Below are 23685 nucleotides of genomic sequence, written 5' to 3' on the forward strand. Positions count from 1 at the left end.
TTCACTAGTTTTCAAATAGGGTCTTACTTTTCACCCAGGCTTACCTAGACTGTGATCCACTATTAATGTCTTAATGCCTGAATGATAGGCATACACAAATAAGGATCTTGTGAACTTTTTTCTTAGGTGGCCTAACCTTAGGCCACGAACCTCCAGATTTCCACCTCTCAAGTAACTGGGATTACATGTGCGAACCTCCAGATTTCCACCTCTCAAGTAACTGGGATTACATGTGCGAGCTATTATGCCCATCTGATTATATGTTTTTCTCAGCACATATCAGAAGACCATGGTGTCAGTTTTTAATTATTTTATAATTCAGGACCTCATACTTGATAGGCCAGTGCTCTACCCACTTGAACCACACCTCCAGCTCACAGTAGTCTTACTACTATTCATGTTAATCTTGATCATTTGATGGAGTATCTACCAGATTTTTCAACTGAAGACTGTCTTTTGTAACTAATAAACATTTGAGAAATACTTTGGAAAATACTTCAATGACATTTATTAGTGGGTTGTATTTGCAGCAATTTATTTGTTATACGTTTTTGTTAGTGTATACAGTATTAGTTGTACAAAATAGTTTCAGTGTAATACTTCCATACAAATATATGATATACTTTAATCAAATGTATCCCTTCTTTTATTGGCCAAGTTTTACATATCAGTATAACAACATTCATAGAATGTTAATAGCAAAAAGCGTCTTCGTCAAGCTATGCACATTTATAGTATGCAAATGTGCATTTGAGTCAATAGCAAAATTGAGAAGTTATATCCCATTGGCACTTTTAATTCAAAGCAACATCAATTCTTACATGACTTACCATTCAGAAAACTAGTACAGAATAAATGTCTTATCTAAAGTTTATTCATTTACAAAACTCTAAACCAACAGCTATCAACACCTGCTGAATCAGGGCCCTCCTCTGTACCATTTGTTTTGTTACAGGTAATAATGCCTTAAAATTTTTTGTAAGAACAAAAAAATGAAAATGGCCATTTTATCTACGAAATAAATGCGGTTCATGCAGATTAAGAAACAATTAGAAAGTTAAACTTCATGTGGAAATAAGTAAATAAAGATTGAGATGTGGTCATTTTTTCTTTAAACAAATGATACCTATGTAGGTAAACAGGTGATAATTCAAGTTCATAAGTAATAAGTCATTGAAAAGATAATTGCATTCTTTTATGTACCATAACATAGAAAATAGGAGGGGACGCTCATGTCATTGAGCTAGCTAAGAATGAACATTTGAGTTGTTTACTTTATAGTCCCAAACTATTACTCTGTGAGTTTGATATGTTAACAAACAATTAAAATATCCAAATATGTTAGGTATCAAGCACCTGTTAAAACAGGGCAAACCAAACCATTCTGATGACACCAAAGTATCTTGTATATGTTGCAAAACCAGTGACCACTCATACAAAATTAAATTTTAAATATTGTTTCAGGTCCCCTGGGAGCCATGAAAATAATACTGAAGATCTCATTATTGTCATTTTATAATTTTCCTTAATTAAATAAAGTCTTAAGTTAGGAATGTATCTGTAGATAGTTACAGTACAATTCATAATTAGTGACTTCCTTGCTTGAGAGACTAGGAAAATGCTCATACAATAAACAGCACTCTACTCTTGACTGTCCTAAATCAACAAATTCAACCATGTTGATACTAACCATGGATGATACTAAAGATAAAATAGCTATTTTGAGAGAGAAGTAGATCTGAAGGCATTTCTCTGAAGGCAACAGATGTATAATGCATTGTGATGACTTTAATTTGAACAACCAAACTTCTGCTCATAAGTAGCTACATCTTCCCCAGCTGTTTTTCTTCTGTTCTCCATGCTGCTTTTTCTTCTGTTCTCCTGTGGTCAACTATAATCTTTTGGTCTTCTTATTGCCATTAAGTAGGTAGACCACCAGTTCATAATTGTCCATCAGATACCTATCTGTCTCACCAGGTGAAAACTTAGGCCACAGTAAAATGACTCAGGACATTTTTGAGCAATTAAAAGTCAGTATTTGAATACAAGGTCTGTTTTGTTCCCCTTCAGAAAGTCTTCTTATAATTTCATGCAAATAGGCCATAGTTAGCATAAGGTATTAAACACTCTTCATCCTTTTCCATCACAGACATCGTCTCACATTCAGTAGTATTTCCTTTTAGCTCTCATAAGTAACAAAATGGGTAGCATTCTGATAAGCCAGCATAAAAATCAGTGTCCCCCTTTCAAATCCTCTATTTATATGATACACTTCACAAAACATACAAAAGTGCCCATTTGCTTTCCCTACAGTTCCTTATATCAAGTCTTCATAAGCCAAATGAAGTTTATTGCTGTTAAAATGAGGTTTTAGTCCATAGTTCTACCAGAAGTAGCCCCTAGATGGAGAGTAAGAATGACACAATCTCATTCTTTTCTCAGGAGAACCAGACTATAAATGCTAGTCATCTCAGCTGAAATCGTTTGTGCCTGCATCAGTATGTGCCTTGCAGTTTGAATAAGCATCAAGATATATTGCTCATGAAGGACCATGTCCCCAAACTCAAGGCTTAATCTAAACAAGATCCCACATCACCTGCATGCACTGGAAGTCTAGTAGACACTACTTAGTTGCCCTTGGCTCTACTTTCTGAAGTTCGGATGAACACTATCACAGATTATTGCAGCCATGTTTTCCTCTGCAGCCACATTTTTACAGCTTTCAGTGAGTGTCTCAGAATAGGTCCCACGGACCACCACATCTGCAAACAGATGCACCTGCATATCCCTCAGGCTCTGATGTACATCCAGCTGTCTCCTTGTTGATCCACAGAGAAATTCACATTCTCCAGAGGTAGTGACAGGAGTTGGTGGGGACTGTAACTGCAAACGAATAGCTTGCATGGGCTTCCTGAGGCCATCCAGCCACATTACCTTACTGTGGTATCCTAATGTGCTTTTTTTGTCTCCATTAGAATCTTCATTATATCAAGAACCTCAAGTGGTTTGTATGCAAGTTAATATTTGAGCTGGGTACGATAGTATGTAACTGTAATCCCACCTACTCTGGAAGCAAAGTAAGAAGATAGCAGTTGGGGCCTAGCCAAGGCAAAAATGAAAGACTCCATCTAAAAACAAGCTTAAAAAAAAAAAGAGGGGCTGGGAAGGTGGCTCAGTGGTAGAGCACTTGCCTTGCATGCATGAGGCCCTGGGTTCGATTCCTCAGCACCACATAAGCAAAAAGAAAAAAGCTGGAAGTGGCACTGTGGCTCAAGTGGTAGAGCGCTAGCCTTGAGCTGAAGAGCTGAGGGACAGCACCCAGGCCCAGAGTTCAGGCCCCATGACCAGACCCCCTCCCCCAAAAAAAGAACTGGGATCTTGGAAGCCAGCAAAACAAGGCCTTGAGTTCAAGTCCCAGTATTATGGCAGGGTGTGGGAAGAAGCACTGGGGTTGGGAAACACTGCACTAGATCATTGTTTACAAATCTGTGGATTAGACTCACCTGAAAAACTTTGTTCTTTTAGCTTATGGGGACTGACTCAACAAATCTTGTTTGGTGCTGAGAAATCAATAGTTTTAAAAAAAAGTTCCTTCCCTAGAATGGAAGAAAATACTTTCAAATTTTATATTTGATAAAGGGCTTATAATTCCAAATTATAAAGAACACTTACAACTCAACAGCCAAACAATCCAATTTAAACATGCCCAAAGTTCTTTATATATTCTGGATACTGATCCTTTGTTTGGATGAAGAATTTTCAAAAATAGTCTCTCAGACATGCATCAGTGGCTAATGCTTATAATCCTAGCTACTCATAAGACTTGAGATCTGAGGATCATAGTTCAAAGACAGCTTGCATAGAAAAAGCCCAAAAGACTCTATCTCCAATTAATTGGCAAAAGGCAGGGCTGGACTCATGGAGTCATGGCTGTCAGATTGCCAGCCACAAATGAAAAAGAGCCCAGTGAGAAAACAAGGCTGTGAATTCAAGTTCTGGTACCAACACAAAAACTAACAATATATCCTCCTACTCTGCAGTTTATCTCTTCACTCTGTTGATTGATTCCTTTTCTATGAAGAAGCTTTTTTAGTTTGATTTTATTTTGTCTCTTTTGCTTTTGTTGCTTGTATTTTTAAGGTCATGTCCAGAAAACCACTTCCTGTACCAAAATCTTGTCTTAGGTTTAGATTTCTAAATTATTTTCAGTTGACTTTTTGAAAGGATGAGGAGGACTGGGAAGGTGGCTCAGTGGTAGAGCACTTGCCTTGTATGCATGAGGCCCTGGGTTCAATTCCTCAGCACCACATAAGCAAAAAGAAAAAAGGCTGGAAGTGGCATTGTGGCTCAAGTGGTAGAGCACTAGCCTTGAGCTGAAGAGCTGAGGGACAGCACCCAGACCCAGAGTTCAGGCCCCACGACTGGACCCCCCAAAAAAAGAAAGGATGAGGAGTTTTTGCAGAACCATTTATTGAAGAAACTGTCTTTATACATGGTATGATTTTGATGCTCTTGTGAAGAATTAGTTGGCCATAGATGTATATGTTTGTTTATGAAATCTATGGTCTGTTTTACTGTCTGTATGTCTGGGGGGTTTTGCCAATGCTACACTGTTTCAGTTACTATGGCTCTGTAGCATGTCTTGAAATTGTGAATTGTAATGCCTTTACCGTTGCTCTTTTGGCTCCAGATTACTTTGGTTATTTGGGGTCTTTTGTGCTTCCATATGAATATTAGGATAGTTTTTTATTCCTATGAAGGATAGAGTTGGTATTTCATGAAGATTACTTTGGTTCTGTAAATTGCTTTGGGTGGTATGGACATTTTAGTTACTGATATTTCCAATCTATGAACAGAATCTTTCCACTTTTTATAAGTCCTCTGTACTGTTTCATCAGTGATTTTTAATTTCTTTGATTACATTCATAAAGTAGATATTGTTGCTATAGTGACTGTGAGTGAGATTGCATCATGGTTTTATTCTCAGTGAATGTGTTGTTAGTGTATGAAAATGCTACTTATTTTTGTAGCATAATGACCATAAGAGGCTGGGAGAGGTAGGGTAACAGAAAGAGAAGAAGGCTAGAAAATGGGCTTCTACAGCACAGTTAGATTTCATTTAAATAAAACCCAAAGTTCTCACCCTAACCATTAAGGCCCGTCACTTCTCAGTTCTCACTCCCCAGCTGGTTACACTTGTGGTCCTGTTCTCATCACAGGCCCAAGAGAGCTGCCTTGAGCCTGTCATCCTAGCTACTCAGGAGGCTGAGATCTGAGGATCACAGTTCAAAGCCAGTCCAGGCAGGAAAGTCCGTGAGACTCTTATCTCTAGTAAACTATTAGAAAACTAGAAGTAGCATTGTGGCTCAAGCGGTAGAGTGCTTGCCTTGAGCTGAAGAGCTGAGGGACAGCTCAGAGGCCCCTTGACCAAAAAAAAAAAAAAGGCGGGGAGCGGGGGACTGCCTTGGAGATACACTTTCTCCATTCTCTCTTCTGATATTCACACAATCTATTCTCCTAATCATTCAGGTACTTTCAAAAATAGTTCATCATCATAAACATCTGCCCTAACCTCACTATCAAGCTCCTTATCCCTATTTAATTTATTGTCATTATATACATTATCTACTTGAAGTCATTTTCCATTTATGGTTAGGTGTAGACATTGGAATATAATCGAGTGTATATACCCAGTCACGCTGTCATATTGCTGGCTTTATACCCAGGACCCAGAACTGTTTCTGAGACAAAGACCCTTAAGTAGTATTTGTAGAAATGAGTTTTTTACGCTATTATGGTAGTCAAATAAAATAATTTAATTCATTTTCTATAGCACTATAACTAGTTCATAATAGTCTGTTATATATTTTCTAAATATATAGATGAATGAGTCTCAAAGTTTCCTAATATAAAGTAATGATAAAGAGATGAAAACATTGACTGCCTTGATTTGATCAACATACATCATTTATAGGTATGAAAATATCAGATTAGCCGGGTGCTGGTGGCTCATGCCTATAATCCTAGCTACTCAGGAGGCTGAGATCTGAGGATCGAGGTTCAAAGCCAGCCCAGGCAGGAGAGACCGTGAGACTCCCATCTCCAATAAACCACCAGAAAACCAGAAGTGGCGCTGTAGCTCAAGTGGTAGAGCGCTAGCCTTGAGCTGAAGAGCTGAGGGACAGTGCCCAGGCCCAGAGTTCAAACCCCACGACCAACCAAAAAAAAAAAAATATATATATATATATATATATATATATATATCAGATTATATTCCATAAGTATGTATAATAAGGCAATTAAAAAAAAATTTTTTTGGTCGGTCATGGGCCTTGAACTCTGGGCCTGAGCGCTGTCCCTCAGCTCTTCAGCTCAAGGTGAGCGCTCAACCACTTGAGCTACAGCGCCACTTCCGGTTTTCTAGTGGTTTATTGGAGATAAGAGTCTCACGGTCTCTCCTGCCCGGGCTGGCTTTGAACCGCGATCCTCAGATCTCAGCCTCCTGAGTAGCTAGGATTACAGGCGTGAGCCACCAGCGCCCGGCGGCAATTAAAATTTTTAAGTGATGAAAATGCTAACTACTCTGATTATTACACATTGTATATACATGTACCAATTTATCACACTTGTCATAAATAATTAACTTAATAAACTTAAAATAATTTCAAATTTTATGATTTTTATTAGCATACATTTCTAAGTTTGGTTTCACTGTTCAAAAATTCTTCTTAAAAGTCCTTAAAAAATGGACTGGGCTATAGCTCAGTGGCAAAGCACTTTCCTAACAAATGCAGCATCCTGGGTTTGATCCCCAGTACCAAGAAAGAAAAGACAAAAAAAAACAAAAAAAGTCCTGAAAAAGCTAGGTACCGAGGGCTCATATTTGTAATCTAGCTACATAGGAGGATAAGATTTGAGGATCAAGTTTGCGTGCTTGGGCAGGAAAAGTCTATGAGACTTTTATCTCCAATTAACTATCAAAGAGCTGGAAGTAGAGGTGTGATAGAGTGCCAGCTTTAAGCAAAAAAACTAAGAGAAGATGGTGCGTAGGCCCTAAGTTCAAGCCTCAATACTGGCACACAAATGATAAAATTCCTTTAAAAAGTAAAGCTAAGTGGCAAATGATCTCAATAGATATTTTTCTAGAGAAGATCTATTATAAAAGGCCAAAGCCATGGAAAGATTTTCAGTTTCATTAGCCATCAAGGAAATGCATATCAGAACCTCAGTAGCACATGTACCACTTCATATCTAAGATGGAGGTAATTAAGAAGATGGACAATATCAAGCGATGGCAAAGATGTGGGAAACACAGCATCTCACCTTTACTTTGCTCATGAGAATGTAAAATGATAACAGCCACATTAGAAAAGTATGTTTTCCAAAAAGTTAAACATAGGATAATAATATGATCTAGAAATTATTCTAGGCATTTACCCAAGAGAAATGAAAACATATGTTCACATAAACATTTATACAAGAAATGTTCACAACAGCATTACTTATAATAGCCAAAAGTTGTAAATAATTCAAATGCCCATTAGTCAATAAAATGTAGTTTACACATATAATGGAGTATTACTCAGCCAGTATTTGGTACCAGTACATGCTACAACATGAATGAACCTTCAAGACTAAAAGACAATATCTACATATTTTATAAATCCATTTATATGAAATTCCAAAGTAGACAAATCCACAGACAGGAAGTAGATTGGCAGTTCATAGTGGGAGGGTGGGGAGTGACTGCTGAGAATTGCAGGGATTCTTTTGGAGATGAAAAAACATTCTGAAATTAGATACTGATAATAGTTGCCCAACTTTGTGAATATACAGAAAACCTCTAATTCTTGCACTTTTAAGTGGTGAAATCTATAGTATGTGAATTTATCTCAGTGATTTTTTTTCAGTTGGCACAGTTATGCAGGTCTTCAACTGGAACGTCAGCTGGGGATTGGGCAGTCTCTCTGAACTTTTTCATTCAAAGCTAGCACTCTATCCCTTATGCCACAGCTCCACTTTCTGGCTAATTGGAGATAAGAGTCTCACACTTTCCCTGCCCTGACTGGCTTTGAACCCTGATTCTCAGATCTCAGCTTCCTGAGTAGATAGGATTATAGGCATGAGCCACTGGTACTGGCTATCTCAGTTAAAGAAAAAAAAATCCTCAGGTGATTTTTTTGACAACCACCTGCTTTAAGGATCCTTGGACCAAGGACCAGCTTCATGCCCAGATACCCATGTGTCACCCAGGGCCATACTCCTAGCAAGGAATATGTCCATGTTGGAGTTGGTAATGTTTGAACAGGGAGCTCTGCCTTTTCATTTTATACTAGGCTTCACAAGTTATGGACCAAATGTCCTGCCCTAGAAATTCCATAATTTTTAGCATCCTTGGGAAAAGATCATGAGCCCAAGTTACCCTTAAGGTCTTTGGTGTCACCTTTGCTTCTTTTGTGATATTTTCTGTTTTTTTCCCCCAAGATGTTTGTCATTTATAGACTCCATAAATTTTATTTGTTTCTCTCCCCACCCCCCTTTCTTTTGTTCCTGGTGAGGAATAATGTTTATTTAAAAAGAAAAAATTGGCGGTAGGGATTTAAAAAAAAAAAAAAGAAAAAGAACTAAAGGACAGGGAAGAAACTCTACAAAGCCCCTTACCTCACAGCTTTTGTAAATATGGGAGATGGACCCAAGAGTTATCTCCACCTTTTAAAAGCAAATTGCTTTTAATCATAATATATTCTTAGGGGATTAGAGATGTTCCCACCAAGAAAAACATATTCCAGATGTAGTAAAAGAAATATTTGTGCTATGAATACCTTTTTTAAAAAAAAAAGATAATTTTTGCCATGCCATGAGGTGTGTTTTATTTTCATTAATCATACAAATAATTTTCTATAACATCCCAGGGCAAACCGAGAATTTGGCAGTCGGATGGGGAGAGTGGCGTCCCCTCAGAGCCCCACAGGCTGATGGCATTGGTATGGAGTTCACAGTGCAGGCTGGTGGCTCCTATCCACTTTTCAGGTAGCTCTTCCTCCACATCACGAGATGTCTCTGAGATGGTGGGGGCAAGGACACTCTAGGTTCTTAGGAAATTTCACTCTGCTTTTCCTGTTCAGTGATCTCTTTGGTCGCCAGGGTGTTCTTTTGCGTTTCAGTTTTCTTCAGCTTCAACTTATTGAAGCTGGCGATCTCCCCCATGTCAGACTTGTCTGCCATTTCTTTTCTTTTTTTCTTTTCTTTCTTTCTTTTTTTTTTTTTTTTTTTGTCAGTCATGGGGCCTGAACTCTGGGTCTGGAAGCTGTCTCTCAGCTCTTCAGCTCAAGGCTAGCACTCTACCACTTGAGCCACAACACCACTTTCGGCTTTTTTCTGCTTATGTGGTGCTGAGGAATCGAACCCAGGGCCTTATGCATGCAAGGCAAGCACTCTACCACTGAGCCATCTTCCCAGCCCTTGTCTGCCATTTTCTTATAACACTTCATGGCATCTGGCTCCAAGTGCAAGGTCTGGTGCTCCCACTTGCATTGCAGCATCAAGAGACCAAAAAAGATATTTTTAAGTATAGTTAAAAGGTATTATCTGAATTCTTACTATTACTCTATAAATTTTAAGTGCACTGAATATGTAGAAACCATATTCTTTAGTCTTGCTTTCATTGATATAAAAGTCTGTTCATTTACACATTCATTCAGCATTTATTTTGTGCCAGCCCCCATCATAACCAGTGAGGTTGCACAGATGATCAGTATGGTGCCAGTATTTATAAATAGTCCAGTGAAGGGACAGAAATATAACTCCATGGTCACAGAGGACTGTGACACCAGGTATCAGCTAGGATGGCAAGTGTCCAAGGAGTAACAAATGAGTATTTTCTCAGCAGTCTGCCTGTTAAAAGTTGTAAAAGATTATTTGTTAGAGATTTAAACACCAGAGCAAGGTTGCCTATGGTAAAAATTGAGGAGTCTTTGTTAGACCCTTCTGAGAAAAGTAGACTTTCTTCTGGAAAGACAACCTGCTGTTAAAAATCCAGTCACAAGCCGGGTATACCTGTAATCCTAGCTACTGAAGAGGCTGAGATCTGAGGATCCTGGTTTGAAGCCAGCCTGGGTAGAAAAGTCCTTGAGACTCTTCAATAAACTAATCAGAAAAAGCCAGAAGTGGCATTGTGGCTCAAATGGTAGAGCACTAACCTTGAGCACAAAGACTCAAGGACAGCTGGGCGCTGGTGGCTCACGCCTGTAATCCTAGCTACTCAGGAGGCTGAGATCTGAGGATCATGGTTCAAAGCCAGCCCGGGCAGAAAAGTCCGTGAGACTCTGATCTCTAATAAACCACTAGAAAACTGGAAGCGACGCTGTGATTCAAGAGGTAGAGCACTCGCCTTGAGCTGAAGACCGCAGGGACAGTACCCAGCCCCAGAGTTCAAGCCCCATGACCGCCAAAAAAAAAAAAAAAAAAAAGACTCAAGGACAGCATCTAGGCCCTGAGGTCAAGCCCTAGAACAGGAAAAAAAATCCAATCACATACGGTTTCTGTGAAGCCCTCAGGTAACGAAATAAGGTTTTATCACAGCCAATGATGTGTGCTCATGCATGGGTGCGTGTATTTGAAATTTCTGTTTAGTGGGGCTTTAGTCCAGTCAACAGGTTCTATTGATATTATCTGGGGAGGGGAAAGGGAGGAAGGAGGACATGAGGATGTCTGTTTCAAATCACTACTCTCCAACTATGTGTGCAAGCCGCCTGCTCAGAGTCTCAATTTCCTTTTGTAAACTATTTTAAGATCATTTGTGTTCTCACCCAATGCTTCTGCTTTTGCAGTGGGCATCCACACACACTGCAGGCTCACAGCAGTACCAAGCTGTTTCCTGAAGGATGAAGCACATTGTGTTGCATAGCAGGGCTCCCTTGGGGCTGTTGAGTCCACATCCCAGCCTGTTGCCTGGTCCTGTAGCCAGCCCTTCATGTGAGGGCCCTCCTTAAAGCAAATATTTCCTTTTTTCTTTGTTTTCTTTCTTTTCCTTCAGATTGTGATGGGACCTATTGAAAACTTGTTTTTCACTTTGGGCTGGAAGAGTTTTGGTGGCAGATGGAATCTATGTTAGTTTTTTTTTTCCCTTACCACCCCCAGATTCTTAATTCTAGTGCCACCCTCCAGTTCTTCACATATTTCAGCCAAAAAATATCTAAGATAAAAACCTGCAGGATCAAGATCAGAGCAGGAATGAAAGTGAATATGATATCAAGAAGGAATTCAGGATGATGGCCTAGGAGGAAAAGCAACTCCAAGAACAAATAATCAAGAGCTTATTGGAACTTGTTTTTGTGTGCACATGCATGTGTGTACATGCACACACAAACAAAAGTAAGAGTCCTATCTCCTTGTGAGAGTCAAAATAGCCTTCATAATCCAGTGTAAGGAAGCAGAGCCTCTCTGAGCTCTGTTTACAAACAGGAGGGTCCAAGCCCCGCACATTTGTGGCCCAGCCATGGGCAGCTGGCCCTGACCAGATGTACCACACACAAAAAGAACCAGCTCTCAGCAGAGAGCTTTGGTGAATTATTCATGTGCTCAGGAGTCATCTGTTGTTAGGAAAGCCCTCACCCTTCTGAATCCTCAAAGATGAGGATTTCTACTTCCTTTTAATTCCCTCAATGTAATCGTATGGACTCTGACAGGCAGCCTAACTGGCTTGTATCCCAGTGCTACTACTTATTTGCTGTATGATGGTTCATAAGTAACTTTACTTCCCTGAAGTGTTCTCCTCTGCAAAATAGAGGTGATGCTGCCTCACACAAGAATTGTAAGACATAGTGTGAACAGTAGCTGCCTTTACAACATTTTCCACAAGGATTATTTTTATATTGGTAGAACAAGATGAAGAGGATATGATTTAAATCTCTGGCATTTTTAGAGACTTCTGCAGTCTCCTTTAAGTACAGAGAAAGAATATCACATAGGTAAGGGCTCCTGGCATTATTCCTTTTGCAAAGGAAGGACATAGTGCTATAGGGCACTTGTGCAGCATGGCCTGAAAGCATTCTAGAGCTGTGTGTGCCGACTCCTCCTTTGTTCAAACCATTTCTCACAGGCATGTTTGTCATGGCTGAATCTAAGTCACAAAATAGCAAGAAGGAAGAACCGCAAATTACTGAGAAATGACTATTTTGAAAGTAAGATGCCATTATCCATTTTATTAATCTCTGAAGACTAAAGTGCATAATAATGGTCTTAGATCTGTCTTATAGCAATCAGCAAACCACTGTGAATTTGAGCTTGGGGTTTAGCTTACCAAAGCCTTGTGTTATATGCAGATTCAATCAGCAAGATACAGAGAAGCATCTCATTTTGAGATATCAAATTGGGCGACATTTCATAGTCATTGTATGACTATAATTGTGTGGAGTGAAAAATTCCCAATTTCCAACCAACTGTTCTCAATCTTTTCCCTACCAAAAAAAAAAAAAAAGTTGGTGAGACTGACCCCATGTCAATTTTTATGAATATTTTTAAGTTTCTAATAATCTATGTGTTTCCCAACTAATTCCCCAGAAGAATATTTTAAGTCCTGGGTCCCTTCGGGGTGCTGTAATACCTATAGGAATGCCTGTGAGGAAATGTTTAGCATCCAGTGGAAGAATGTGACTAAGGGTATTCAGATAGCTCCTTCCTCGCTGGGGAGAGGATCAGGAGCCCTATATTCCCACTGGACCTTTACAGCATAGAGGGCTATGCAAGACCCAGCAGCCTACTCAGAGGCCTTCTAATGTCCTTGGTGCTTTCTCTGATGAAAGAGAGTGGGAGCGCTGGGAGTGGAGTAGGGTGGGGAGGTAAGAATCATTTCTCAGAGACCTCACCCTTCTCTCTACTCATCCCTGGGAGGGCCTTTTCCTCCTGTTCTCTCCCCCCACCATTTGTGGGGTTGTATTGTTTGTGGTTGCTTTTCTTAATATATAAATGAAATCAGATTTCCAACTCCTCTGGGAACCCTGGCTGGAAGCTGAGAGTCAGCGTGGGAGATGAGAGTGTTTCCCCAGGCTGAGACTCATTGTTGAGGAGCAAAGAACACACCAAGTGGAGACTGACCCAGGCCCCAGCCCAAAGGCGGAGGCTGCTGTCTGAATCACCCACCCTTTTTTCCACTGAGACAATGAGGAAAATAAAACCTCCATCCAGACCAGTTTCCAGCCAAATGTGAAATCCTCCTGCCTAAAAAGAAAAAAATCGAAGTAGCCTTGAAATGTCAGACCTTCCTGTTAAATCTTTTGCTTGTTTGATGATTTTTATTTACAGCTGGGCCTACTCATCCTTAAATCAAGCTTTGAGTTGAAATATGAACTCTATAAAATTCCCACAGACCCTTCTGCACTGTCCTACACCAGGCCCAGCTCTGACCTTCAGGGAAGTCCAGACTCTGGAGGAGGAAAAGGAGACAGAGAGAAACCTGACCCTACTCTCTTCATTTTAAACCTCGATCCTTCTTCCGGCTCTGTCTTTCATATCAGACATTCCTCTTCAACTCCCCAGCCAGCCAGCATAGATTAAGTCTAGTGTTACCTGCCAAAACCCACAGACTGTTCAAAGATGTGAGCATCTCGTCCCAAATCCTCAGCACCAGCAGCTGGATGGTTCCCAACTATCTCTTGAAGTCTCCTCTCCCTTTCTTTAATTTTCCTTTGATTAGCCCTCGTGAAGGAAGGTAATAAATGATTACTGACTTGGTCCCAGAGCAGATTCCAAACCCATTCTAATTCTTAATTTTGAAACAGAGATAGTATGAGAACTTTGTGTTTAGTGGTAAGGTAACCCTGGTCCCCAGAAACTCCTCATTATGATGAAACATCCACTTACAGACAGCTGTACATAAGATTGTGAATGTTACAAAATCAGTGAAAAATGTCATTCATCTCTAGGATCTGAACTGTCATCTCTCTCTAGCCATCAGAAATCAGAAGGTTTTACCTTCTTCAACAGTAAACTAGGAGTGATTTTCAAATCTTGTTTTAAGAGTTATTTTTTAATCAAATCTTACATGGAACACAATATATGGATCGAGTATTGGGAGCCACTTTGAATGCTTTCGAGAGAAATGGTCAGATTCTACAAGCTGGACCTAGATCCAAATGTCTACCCCTCCTCTTCTTCCAGGCTTGCCTGGGACACAGTGTGAAAATACTGTGTTGTGGCAGAGACTTCAGAATAGCAGATGGGGGCTGAACTATGAAAATTCTCTGAGTCCCCCCAAATAATGAAAATGCTGAGGAGCAATATAAAATCAGTTTTTCCTGTTTCAAAGAAAATGTAACCTTTTTTGAAATAAACCTTCCTATTCTGTATAAAAAATATATATATATATAAAATCAGTTTCATAAGGCTACATATACTCAAATTTTTAAACTTCTCTTTTTTAGCAACTCTGTGTGTGCATGTTTGAAATGTGTTCTTTTGTGTGTGTGGAATGACAGTTTTAGTAAATAATCATTTTTCCATAATTGTGCATCATTAAAAACGGGCAGCCCCATGTGACCATTTCTAAAAGTGCATAAATGAGAGGGGAGAAAGCAGCGTGTTTTTTTTTTTTCACCCATCCATAAAATGGAATTACCTAGAAACAGTGAAAGCAGTGTTGCTGGTTTCAGGATCACCTGGTCCCCAACCTATGCTTCTGCTATTGTGCTCAGGCCTCTGAATCTACTACCAAATTCAATCCACCCTGCACTCCAGCATTCCAGTAGGGCTCTGGGGTGCTCTGTCACCCCAGTTCTAGCCTGCTCCTCTGTCTAGGTAAAGTGAACACAGGGATCCTGCTCACTTTCCTCTTCTTCAGTTGTTTTTTTTTTTTTCCTAACTCCCTGTAGCTTCAGATCCCAACCAGGATCAGACCCCATATCCTGCTGTTATTTATATAGTTCCTCTCACAGAGTAGAGTCTTCCTTGCCATTAGCCCAGTGGCAGGAGCCCCAGTGCCCAATGGAAGATTTATGGGTTGCTATCACTGTCTACATGAATTTTCTGAAGAAAATCCACTTCTGCTTCCTCAGAACATACTTCCCTCTCCACTTGGACTGTGCTGTGTGTGGGGAGTGAGGGGAGGGCCTGAACTCGGTCTGGGCACTGTCCCAGAGCTCTTCAGCTCAAAGCTAGCACTCTACCACTTTAACCACAGTGCCACTTCCAGTTTTCTGGTGATTAATTGGAGATAAGAGTCTCATGGACTTTCCTGCCTGGGCTACTTTGAACTGAGATCCTCATATCTCAGCCTCCTGAGTAGCTAGGATTATAGGGGTGGGCCACTGGCGCCTGACTTGCTGCCCATATTTCTAAGTGATGCCAGTTTTCCATTCTGTGTTCACTCATTCAGTGCACACCACAGAATACTAGCTTTGAGCGAACTCCTGAGCCAATTTGTTCTCCCGTTTATGTTCTCCTCCAAACTCCTTTGGAACTCTTCTTACTGACTCCCTACCACCTCCATTTTCAGCAAGATTTACCTGACTTTAATTGAACCATGGTTGGCTCTGTGCCAAAAATACATCTGCCAGATTTTTTAAGTATGAAAATTTTAAACTCTTTAATTTTTCTGCATTTAACTTCATTAGCAAACTGCCATCTGGCCAGTAACAGAAATAGACAATTTAATCAATTCAGTGAAAGCCTAGTCAATGCAGGGTTGTCTCAAGTAATTCAAGTTTCTCTTGTTTTCTTTCTGGGGTGCTGTTTAAGTTCCCAGTTGCTGTAGGGAACCGGCAACAGATTGCTGAGCAGAGGAAGCAATTGTGTGAAAGACTGGGTGGGACCATGTTTCATTCTTTTCTGTTGTCTTTCTATTTCTACCACATTAGTAGAGACCCAATAAATGAGTTGCCAGTAAATTCACACATATAATTAACTGATTTGTATTATTTAGTTACAATACTTGGGTAGAGCTTGGTAAATGAGTATAAGTACAAAAATGTTTATTCCCAAATACTTGGAGAACTTCCTTCGTTTCTCAAAAATTAAGAAAAAGAGCCAGGTGCCAGTGACTCAAGTCTATATCCTAGCTACTCAGGAGGCTGCGATCTGAGGATTGTGATTACAAGTCAGACCAGACCAGCCTGGAAAGTTAATGAGATTCTTACTCATAGGTTTAAATTCAACAATACCTGAAGTTCTAAATACTGAAAAATAGCATCAAGTACAAAATAAATAAATAAGTAAATCTCTCAAAATGGATGATGTCCTAGCAAGCCTGAGAAGATGGGGTTATGCTAATGATCTAAGTTTTATTTTATGCATGTACAATTTCTTTACTGTTTGGTTTTTCTTGCCTCCTCTTCACCCTTTTCTGGATGAGGTCAATGAACAGCACATTTCTTCTTGGCTGGTGAATCATATTAGCCAAGACAAAAGGGAATACATTGCATAGTATGAGAAACTTCTAGAATATGAGATCTTGAAGAGTCCTTAGGGAGTGTTTGGTTCCAAATTCCTCAATGACAGCATATCCAGAGGTCAACAGAGGGGAGAGCAAACAGCTGACTGGCAAGGCTAGAGTAAAAACTTGACCTTTGAGCCAGACACCAATGGCTTATGCCTGTAATCTTAGCTACTTAAGAACCTGAAATCAAGCCGGGCGCTGGTGGCTCACGCCTGTAATCCTAGCTACTCAGGAGGCTGAGATCTGAGGATCGTGGTTCAAAGCCAGCCCGGGCAGGAGAGACCATGAGACTCCTATCTCCAATAAACCACCAGAAAACCGGAAGTGGCGCTGTAGCTCAAGTGGTAGAGCGCTCGCCTTGAGCTGAAGAGCTGAGGGACAGCGCCCAGGCCCAGAGTTCAAGCCCCATGACCGACAAAAAAAAAAAAAAAAAAAGAACCTGAAATCAGAGGGTTGCAGTTCAAAGCTAGCCTAGGCAGGAAAGCCCGTGAGGCTCTTGACTCCCATTAAACACCAAAAAACTGTGGCTCCTCACTTTTAATTATAACAATAAAAAATTATATTTAATAAAGGAATAAGGCTGGAGATGTGGTTTATGGGTAAAGTACTTGCCTAAATGCTCAAGGTATTCAGCCACCAGCACTGAAAGAAAAAGAAAGAATAAAATATCAGTAATATTTTTTTTAAAAAAAGAGCAAAAAAAGTATCTCAAGTGCTAGAGCACTAGTTTTAAGTCAAAGAAAAGCTCAGGGATAACACCCATGCTTCGAGCTCAAGCCCCTGGATAGGTACATGTATGGAAAGTCAGCAGGGTTTATTTAGTAAATGTATTAATTACAAAGTAAACACGGTTCTGCATTTGGGGAAAAGACAAAAGTGGTTATTCCTTAAATGTACTACTAATAAATAATAAAGACTAATACTTAAAATGAGTTTACTGTATGACAGGCAGTGTTCTAAGCATTTTACAGATCTTCACTCATATAACCTTATGAGAGAGAGATTTTTTCATCACTCCCACTTTACAAATAAGGAGACTGAAGCTCAAGGATGATGATATACTTTCCCTGGTTTGCACAACTAGTAAGTAAAAGAGCTGCAGTTCAAAGCCAGACAGTTTGGCCTCAGAATCAGTGCTCTTGACTACTAAGTTGTCCCCTGAAATTCTATGTATAGATCCAGGCACATGTTTAGAGACTTTAGTATGTGGTCAGGGACTGGAAAAGATTCAGTGCCATCTCTGTTGCTTTGTGGTGCCCATCTCTGGCCTTACCAGCATGACTGTTCTTAAAGATGACATTCAAAACAAAGGAGGGGGTAAAAATGTTTGATACCTTACTCATGTAACCGTAACCCCTCTCTGCAGTATCTTTACAATAAAAAATATATATTATTTTAAAAATAGATGACATCAGCTTTTGCCATTGACCTACCTACCCCATAACTTCAGTTTCCTCTAAGAGTAGAACAGATTTTTTTTAATTTTTTTAGTTATTTAGAAAGGTGATGTACGAAAGGGTTATAGTTACGTAAGTCAGGCAAAAAGAACATTTCTTTTCAGATAGTGTCACTTCCCTTCCCTCACTCTCTCCTAGTTTTTCCCTCCCATTCCACGCACAAGTTGTATACTGTAGTTCATTTTTAATATGGTGTCTAGTGAGTATCACTGTTACATTTGTTCACCTTTTGTAGGACAGATGTTTCACATCCACTGGAGTTCACCTCATCATCAACAGAGCTGAGCAGCCAGCTGAGGGACTTGGCCATTTCGGAGTGAGAGGCAATCATATGTTCACTAAGCCCTGTTCTGGAAACTGGGTGTGTTAGTTTGGTTCTCTGAAAAGCAGACATTGATAAAAATGTAGACACTTATGAAGTGAGCCTGTGGTAAGGGATGAAAGGGGGAAAGCCAGCGAAAACAAGGAAGACTGGGCTGTGTGGGTCTTATGCCTGTGGAGAGAAGGCAGGAAGGTGGTTCGGCCAGGTCAGTGTGAATTCTCCAGCCAAGGGCTTCTGTAAAAGACATCTCCTATCTCACAGAAACTGTCTGCGAGTTCTGCTGCCACCAATGAGAACAGCTAACCAGTGCAACCTCTATGTGAATGTGGGGAGTGCAAGGGCTGGTAGCCATTACACTGTTGTGTCAGGTAACCTGAGAGCTTGTTTCACCACTGAGGCATCAGTGGTGAACAGGATGTGTTGGGTTCCGAATTTTTTTGTCTGTGTCTGTCCTGGGGTACTGTCCTAGTACTAGCTCCAAGCTAGTGCTCTACAGTTGAGCCACAACTCCACTTCCAGCATTTTGGTAGTTTATTGAAGATAAGATTTCTATTGACGCCGGGCGCTGGTGGCTCACGCCTGAAATCCTAGCTACTCTGGAGGCTGAGATCTGCGGGTCACGGTTCAAAGCCAGCCCGGGCAGGAAAGTTCGTGAAACTCTTATCTCCAATAAACCACCAGAAAACAGGAAGTGGTGCTGTAGCTCAAGTGGTAGAGCACTTGCCTTGAGCTGAAGAGATGAGGGACAGCGCTCAGGCCCAGAGTTCAAGCCTCATGACCAACAAAAAAAAAAAAAAAAAAATTTCTATTGACTTTCCTGCCCAAGCTGACTTTGAACTGGATTTCTCAGATCTCAGCCTCCTGAGTAGGATTGCAGGTGTGAGCCCAGCTCGGGGGCTCAGACTCTTAAAGGAGTTTACAGTAAAGGGGAAAGAGCTCAAAAACAAAATGTCTAAATTATGACAATAAGTGTTTTGATGAAAATAAGACATGGAAATGTGATAAGAAGTCACTGAAAAACAATTTAGATCAGATTGCAAAAAGGGCCTGTCAGGATGTTTATTAGTCATGAGTTGTGCTTTTAATTTTACCGGTTCTCTGTATAGTCATTGTGTATAAAGCATATGCTTCTCATCTACCCTCTTACCCCAGTGTATAATGGGATCAGAACTCAGTGTGAAAAAAGATATGGATGTGTATCCTGGTTTGGACACTTCCTAATAGATCTGTAAGGTGGAGTATCATCATTTCTCTGAAGCTCATTCTCTTCATGTCTTAAGTGAACAGAGTACTACCTTGCCAACTTTTTAGTGTTATCGGGAAATGACAAAGTTATTAAGGATAAGAATATAACTGGAAATTTTATTTTCAACACCTACATTTATGATTGTATCAAAAGATTAAATGCTTAGGAACTAATTGAACAACAAAAAAGCTGAGATCTCTATACAAAAAATAATATCACTAGGAGAAATTAAAGACTCCATAAATGAAGACATACACTATCTTGGGTAAAAGATTCAAAATTGTTGTTTCATTTCTTCCCAAATTGATTCCTAGATCCAGTTCAATTTCTGTCACACCCCTAATAGGCTATGTGTATGTGTGTGTGTGCTTGTATACATGTATGTGTATATACTAGTTGACATCAAAGCAAATTATAAAATACCATACACACATATTAAAACATTACTATTTTATCAAAAGAACATGTTAATAATAATTCAGACTCTTTAAAGCCATAATGTAGGATTTTTTAGAGAACTTTATGAAACCACTTGGTTTGTGTCCAAAATATACTGAAATAAAAATGCTTATGATTTTAATTCATTTTATAAAAGTATGCATTGGGGGCTGGAAATGTGACTTAGTGGTAGAGTGCTTGCCTCGCATATATGAAGTCCTGGGTTCAATTCCTTAGTACCGTATAAACAGAAAAGGCCAGAAGTGGCACTGTGGCTCAAGTGGTAGAGTACTAGCCTTGAGCAAAAGAAGCTCAGTGACAGTGCCCAGACACTGAGTTCAAGCCCCAGGACTAGCAAAAAAAAAAAGTATTCCTTGGTTATCCAAACTCGCTTTTCTTGAAGTTTCTTCTCTTTATTGCTTCAAACTGAAAATTTGGGATTCATTGGTTTAGATTTCAGCTGACTTCTGACTTTCTAGTGATGAATTTAGATGCTAATATTCTGAAAGAAGGTATATGATTATATAAAACTGAATGAGACTCCAGTCTAGGAGTTCACAAACTTCTTGTGTAAAGGGCCAAACAGTAGATATTTTAGACTTTTCCATTTGTATGTTATCTGTTCCAAATACTCAGTTTTGCTGTTGTAATGTGTAAGTGGCCATAAGTAACACATAAACATTTAGGTATAGAGCATTCCAGTAAAACTTCGCCAAAACAGACCAGATTTAGGCCGGGCGCTGGTGGCTCACACCTGTAATCCTAGATACTCGGGAGGCTGAGATATGAGGATCACAGTTCAAAGCCAGCCCGGGCAGAAAAGTCTGTGAGACTCTTATCTCTAATAAACCACTTGAAAACCTGAAGTGGCACTGTGGCTCAAGAGGTAGAGCACTCGCCTTGAGCTGAAGAGCGCAGGGACAGTGCCCAAGCCCCATGACCGACCCAAAAAAAAAAAAAAACCAGACCAGATTTAACATGAGTCATAGCTTACTGATGATCCCTGTTCTAGTCTGCTCACACATCTCAGGCCTGTTCAATTCTGGTCCACCTAATAGTGTTCAAAAGACAATTCTTCTCTTTAGGGCCCCAGTGAAAAAGCCTAGAGATGCTGATGCATTATGAGGCAAGACTTGGAGATGAGTGGAAGAAGCTAGAGAGTTTTCACGTGAGGTGCACTTATGTTCAGGCACCTTGGCATTTCTTACTTCTCCAAAAACTACCAATAGCACTTTTATAGAATTTACAAAGTAGGACCCTTCTTAGCCGCACTGGACATAGAAGAAAAAGAACTAAGCAACCCAAAGACGGTGATGAGAAGGGAGGAATGAGAGGGAAAGAGGGAACAGCAAAAGGAAAAGAAATGTAAACATCACCTGATGTGGAAGAAATAATTGTATTGTCAAAGCTCTTAGAATTCACAAACTTCATAGACCACGATAATGACGATTTGCCTTGTGAAGGTTAAAATGTGTTTGTGACTTTAAGTATCACTATTCCACAATACTGTGAAATTTATGTAATCACCTAATCTCAATTTAGAGAAGGGATGGGTCAAGAGTAATGGGTGACAATGTTGTCGGACACCTTGTATTCATGCATGTTTTATAGAATGGGAACTTCTTTGTACAACTACTTAAAGATGATAATTTTAAAAATGTTTTTAAAAAAGAAGCGGAAAACAGAAAGTTTACAAGTTCAAAGCCAGCCTGATTATGTATGAGATACTTCAAAGTAAAAATAAAGTAAAATAAGAGAAAAAAAACACCAAAAAACAAATTAGGACCCTTGGACTCTGGTGCTACTCCTAGGTTTCACAGCAAGTAAGCTGAGATTCAGGCAATAAAAGCCCATGTTCCTTTCCCACTAGTACCAGACTGCCTCTCCTAAAGCAAAACCTTCATCAGATAATTCTACAGGTAGTCTTAATTCCTTAGGCAAAGCTGGAGCTCTTAGAATCCAACCTTACTACATGGATTGATGTAGGGTATGATACTGTTCTTGTGGTTATTCCACTGCTGATGATTCATAATACTCTTCCCACAGTTTTATCTGATTTTATCTGTTTTGTACTAATTTTTAATGAGAGTTGAAGAAAGCTCACCTGTTATAAAGTTGATTAGTTTTGGGCTGGGAAGGTGGCTCAGTGGTAGAGCACTTGCCTTGCATGCATGAGGCCCTGGGTTTGATTCCTCAGCACCACATAAGCAGAAAAGAAAAAAGCCAGAAGTGGCGCTGTGGCTCAAGTGTAGACCCCTAGCCTTGAGCTGAAGAGCTGAGGGACAGCGCCCCGGCCCAGAGTTCAGGTCCCACGACCCGACCCCCCCCCAAAAAAAAAGCTGGTTAGTTTTAAAATACTGTTATTTTTAAATATTTTTGTAGAAAGCTTACAAGGTCAAATGTGTTGTTTAAATGTGAACTTACAGCATCTATTGGAGAAAAGGAGTCTCATGAGGACACTAGTATATTCCCAGAGTCCCTTAGGGAAAATGCAGAAGTCCTGCCCTGAATAAAAATTTTCTTTCTAACTGCAGTGTGCATTTAACTGCAAGAAAAATATCTACCCTTTATACTAACCTGCAAATTCTAGCCTAGTACCAATGTTAAGTGCTCATAACCCTACACAAATGACTGTAGTGCTTCATTCCAGGGGCTACTGAAGTAACTCAGTAGTAGATGACTTGCCTAGAAAGCATGAGACTCTGGTTTCCAGCTCTAGCACCACCACCAAACTAAATAAATAAATAATGCTTCATTCCAAGTGTGAATGATTTGAGGAGAACCACCTAGCTATTTCAAGAATAAGGGACAAAGAGTAAGGTCTGTATAAGAGAGGTATGTAATAGGCATGTCAGGTAAAGTAAGAAGTAAGCGTGTCCTCTGATCTCTGAAATGAACAGGACAGACTAAATACAGATTTGCTCTCCAAAACACATACCACCCAGGAAACTTTACTAGGTGAGAACAATTTCTTTCACTCTAGAAAACAGTTTTTATTTGTATCCTAGAGCTTGTTGTTCTTTCTTCTGACCAGGGAGGAAAGATTCTGGCTTAGGTTTGTGACACGCTCATTGAATATTTTCTAGTTCAAACCACTTGCCAGACATAAATATTGTACTCACCACTGTTGGAGAATGAGGAGTGGGTCTAGATTCTGACATCTAATGGCTCACATTCTTGCTTTATATGACATATCTTCGATTCCTAAAATACATGGCAAAACTAAGTACATAAAAGGAATACAGAAAAGCATGATTAATTCTAACTAGCGGCCTGATAGAAGGCAAGGCATTTATCTCTGATGCTCTGTAAGGAACTGTGCAGCACCCATTAGCCACACCCACCCAATGCCTTTCTCCTGAACCCTTGGCAGAATCAGTTTCTACTCACATATATCTCGAGATCATATGCACCAAGGTCAAGATATTCCAGCTTGGCCTTCTCAAGCTCTAAGATGTTCTTTCTTAGACTCTTTCACAGTTGCAGAAAGGTCTCTTGGGATCTCATGTCACTGCTTTTCTCAGCTGTCTCTATCTCCTTCCGCTACTTTATAGTTATTGTAAATACTAGGAAACATATTTTTGACTTGAAGAATTATACTAATCTTTAATAGCTTGATCCAGAAATGTTTACTTACCAGGCAAATGTGAGTAATACAAATACAACAAAATAACCATCCACTTGACCAGTGCGCTGATAATTGGGTCTCATGGACACACACATACACACCTACACACACACACACACCATTTACAATAATAACAGCTTTCTTCTGGAATAGAAAAACGATCCC

At 39.9% G+C, this 23685-nt stretch overlaps 2 protein-coding genes across 2 annotated transcripts in view; one reads left to right on the forward strand and one right to left on the reverse strand.

Annotated features, from left to right (window-relative positions):
- Gab2 (GRB2 associated binding protein 2) overlaps nt 1-23685 on the forward strand; it is a 190436-nt gene that overhangs the window by 141349 nt on the left and 25402 nt on the right. The window lies entirely within an intron of this gene.
- On the reverse strand, nt 8935-9225 carry LOC138836360 (thymosin beta-10-like). Its single transcript, XM_070034918.1, has one exon. It carries the CDS (start codon nt 9223-9225, stop codon nt 9094-9096), a length of 132 nt encoding a protein of 43 aa, XP_069891019.1. The 3' UTR covers nt 8935-9093.

The sequence above is a fragment of the Dipodomys merriami genome, unplaced genomic scaffold (assembly GCF_024711535.1).
Source record: "Dipodomys merriami isolate MVZ:Mamm:240054 unplaced genomic scaffold, mDipMer1.0.p SCAF_25, whole genome shotgun sequence".
Lineage (NCBI taxonomy): Eukaryota > Metazoa > Chordata > Mammalia > Rodentia > Heteromyidae > Dipodomys > Dipodomys merriami.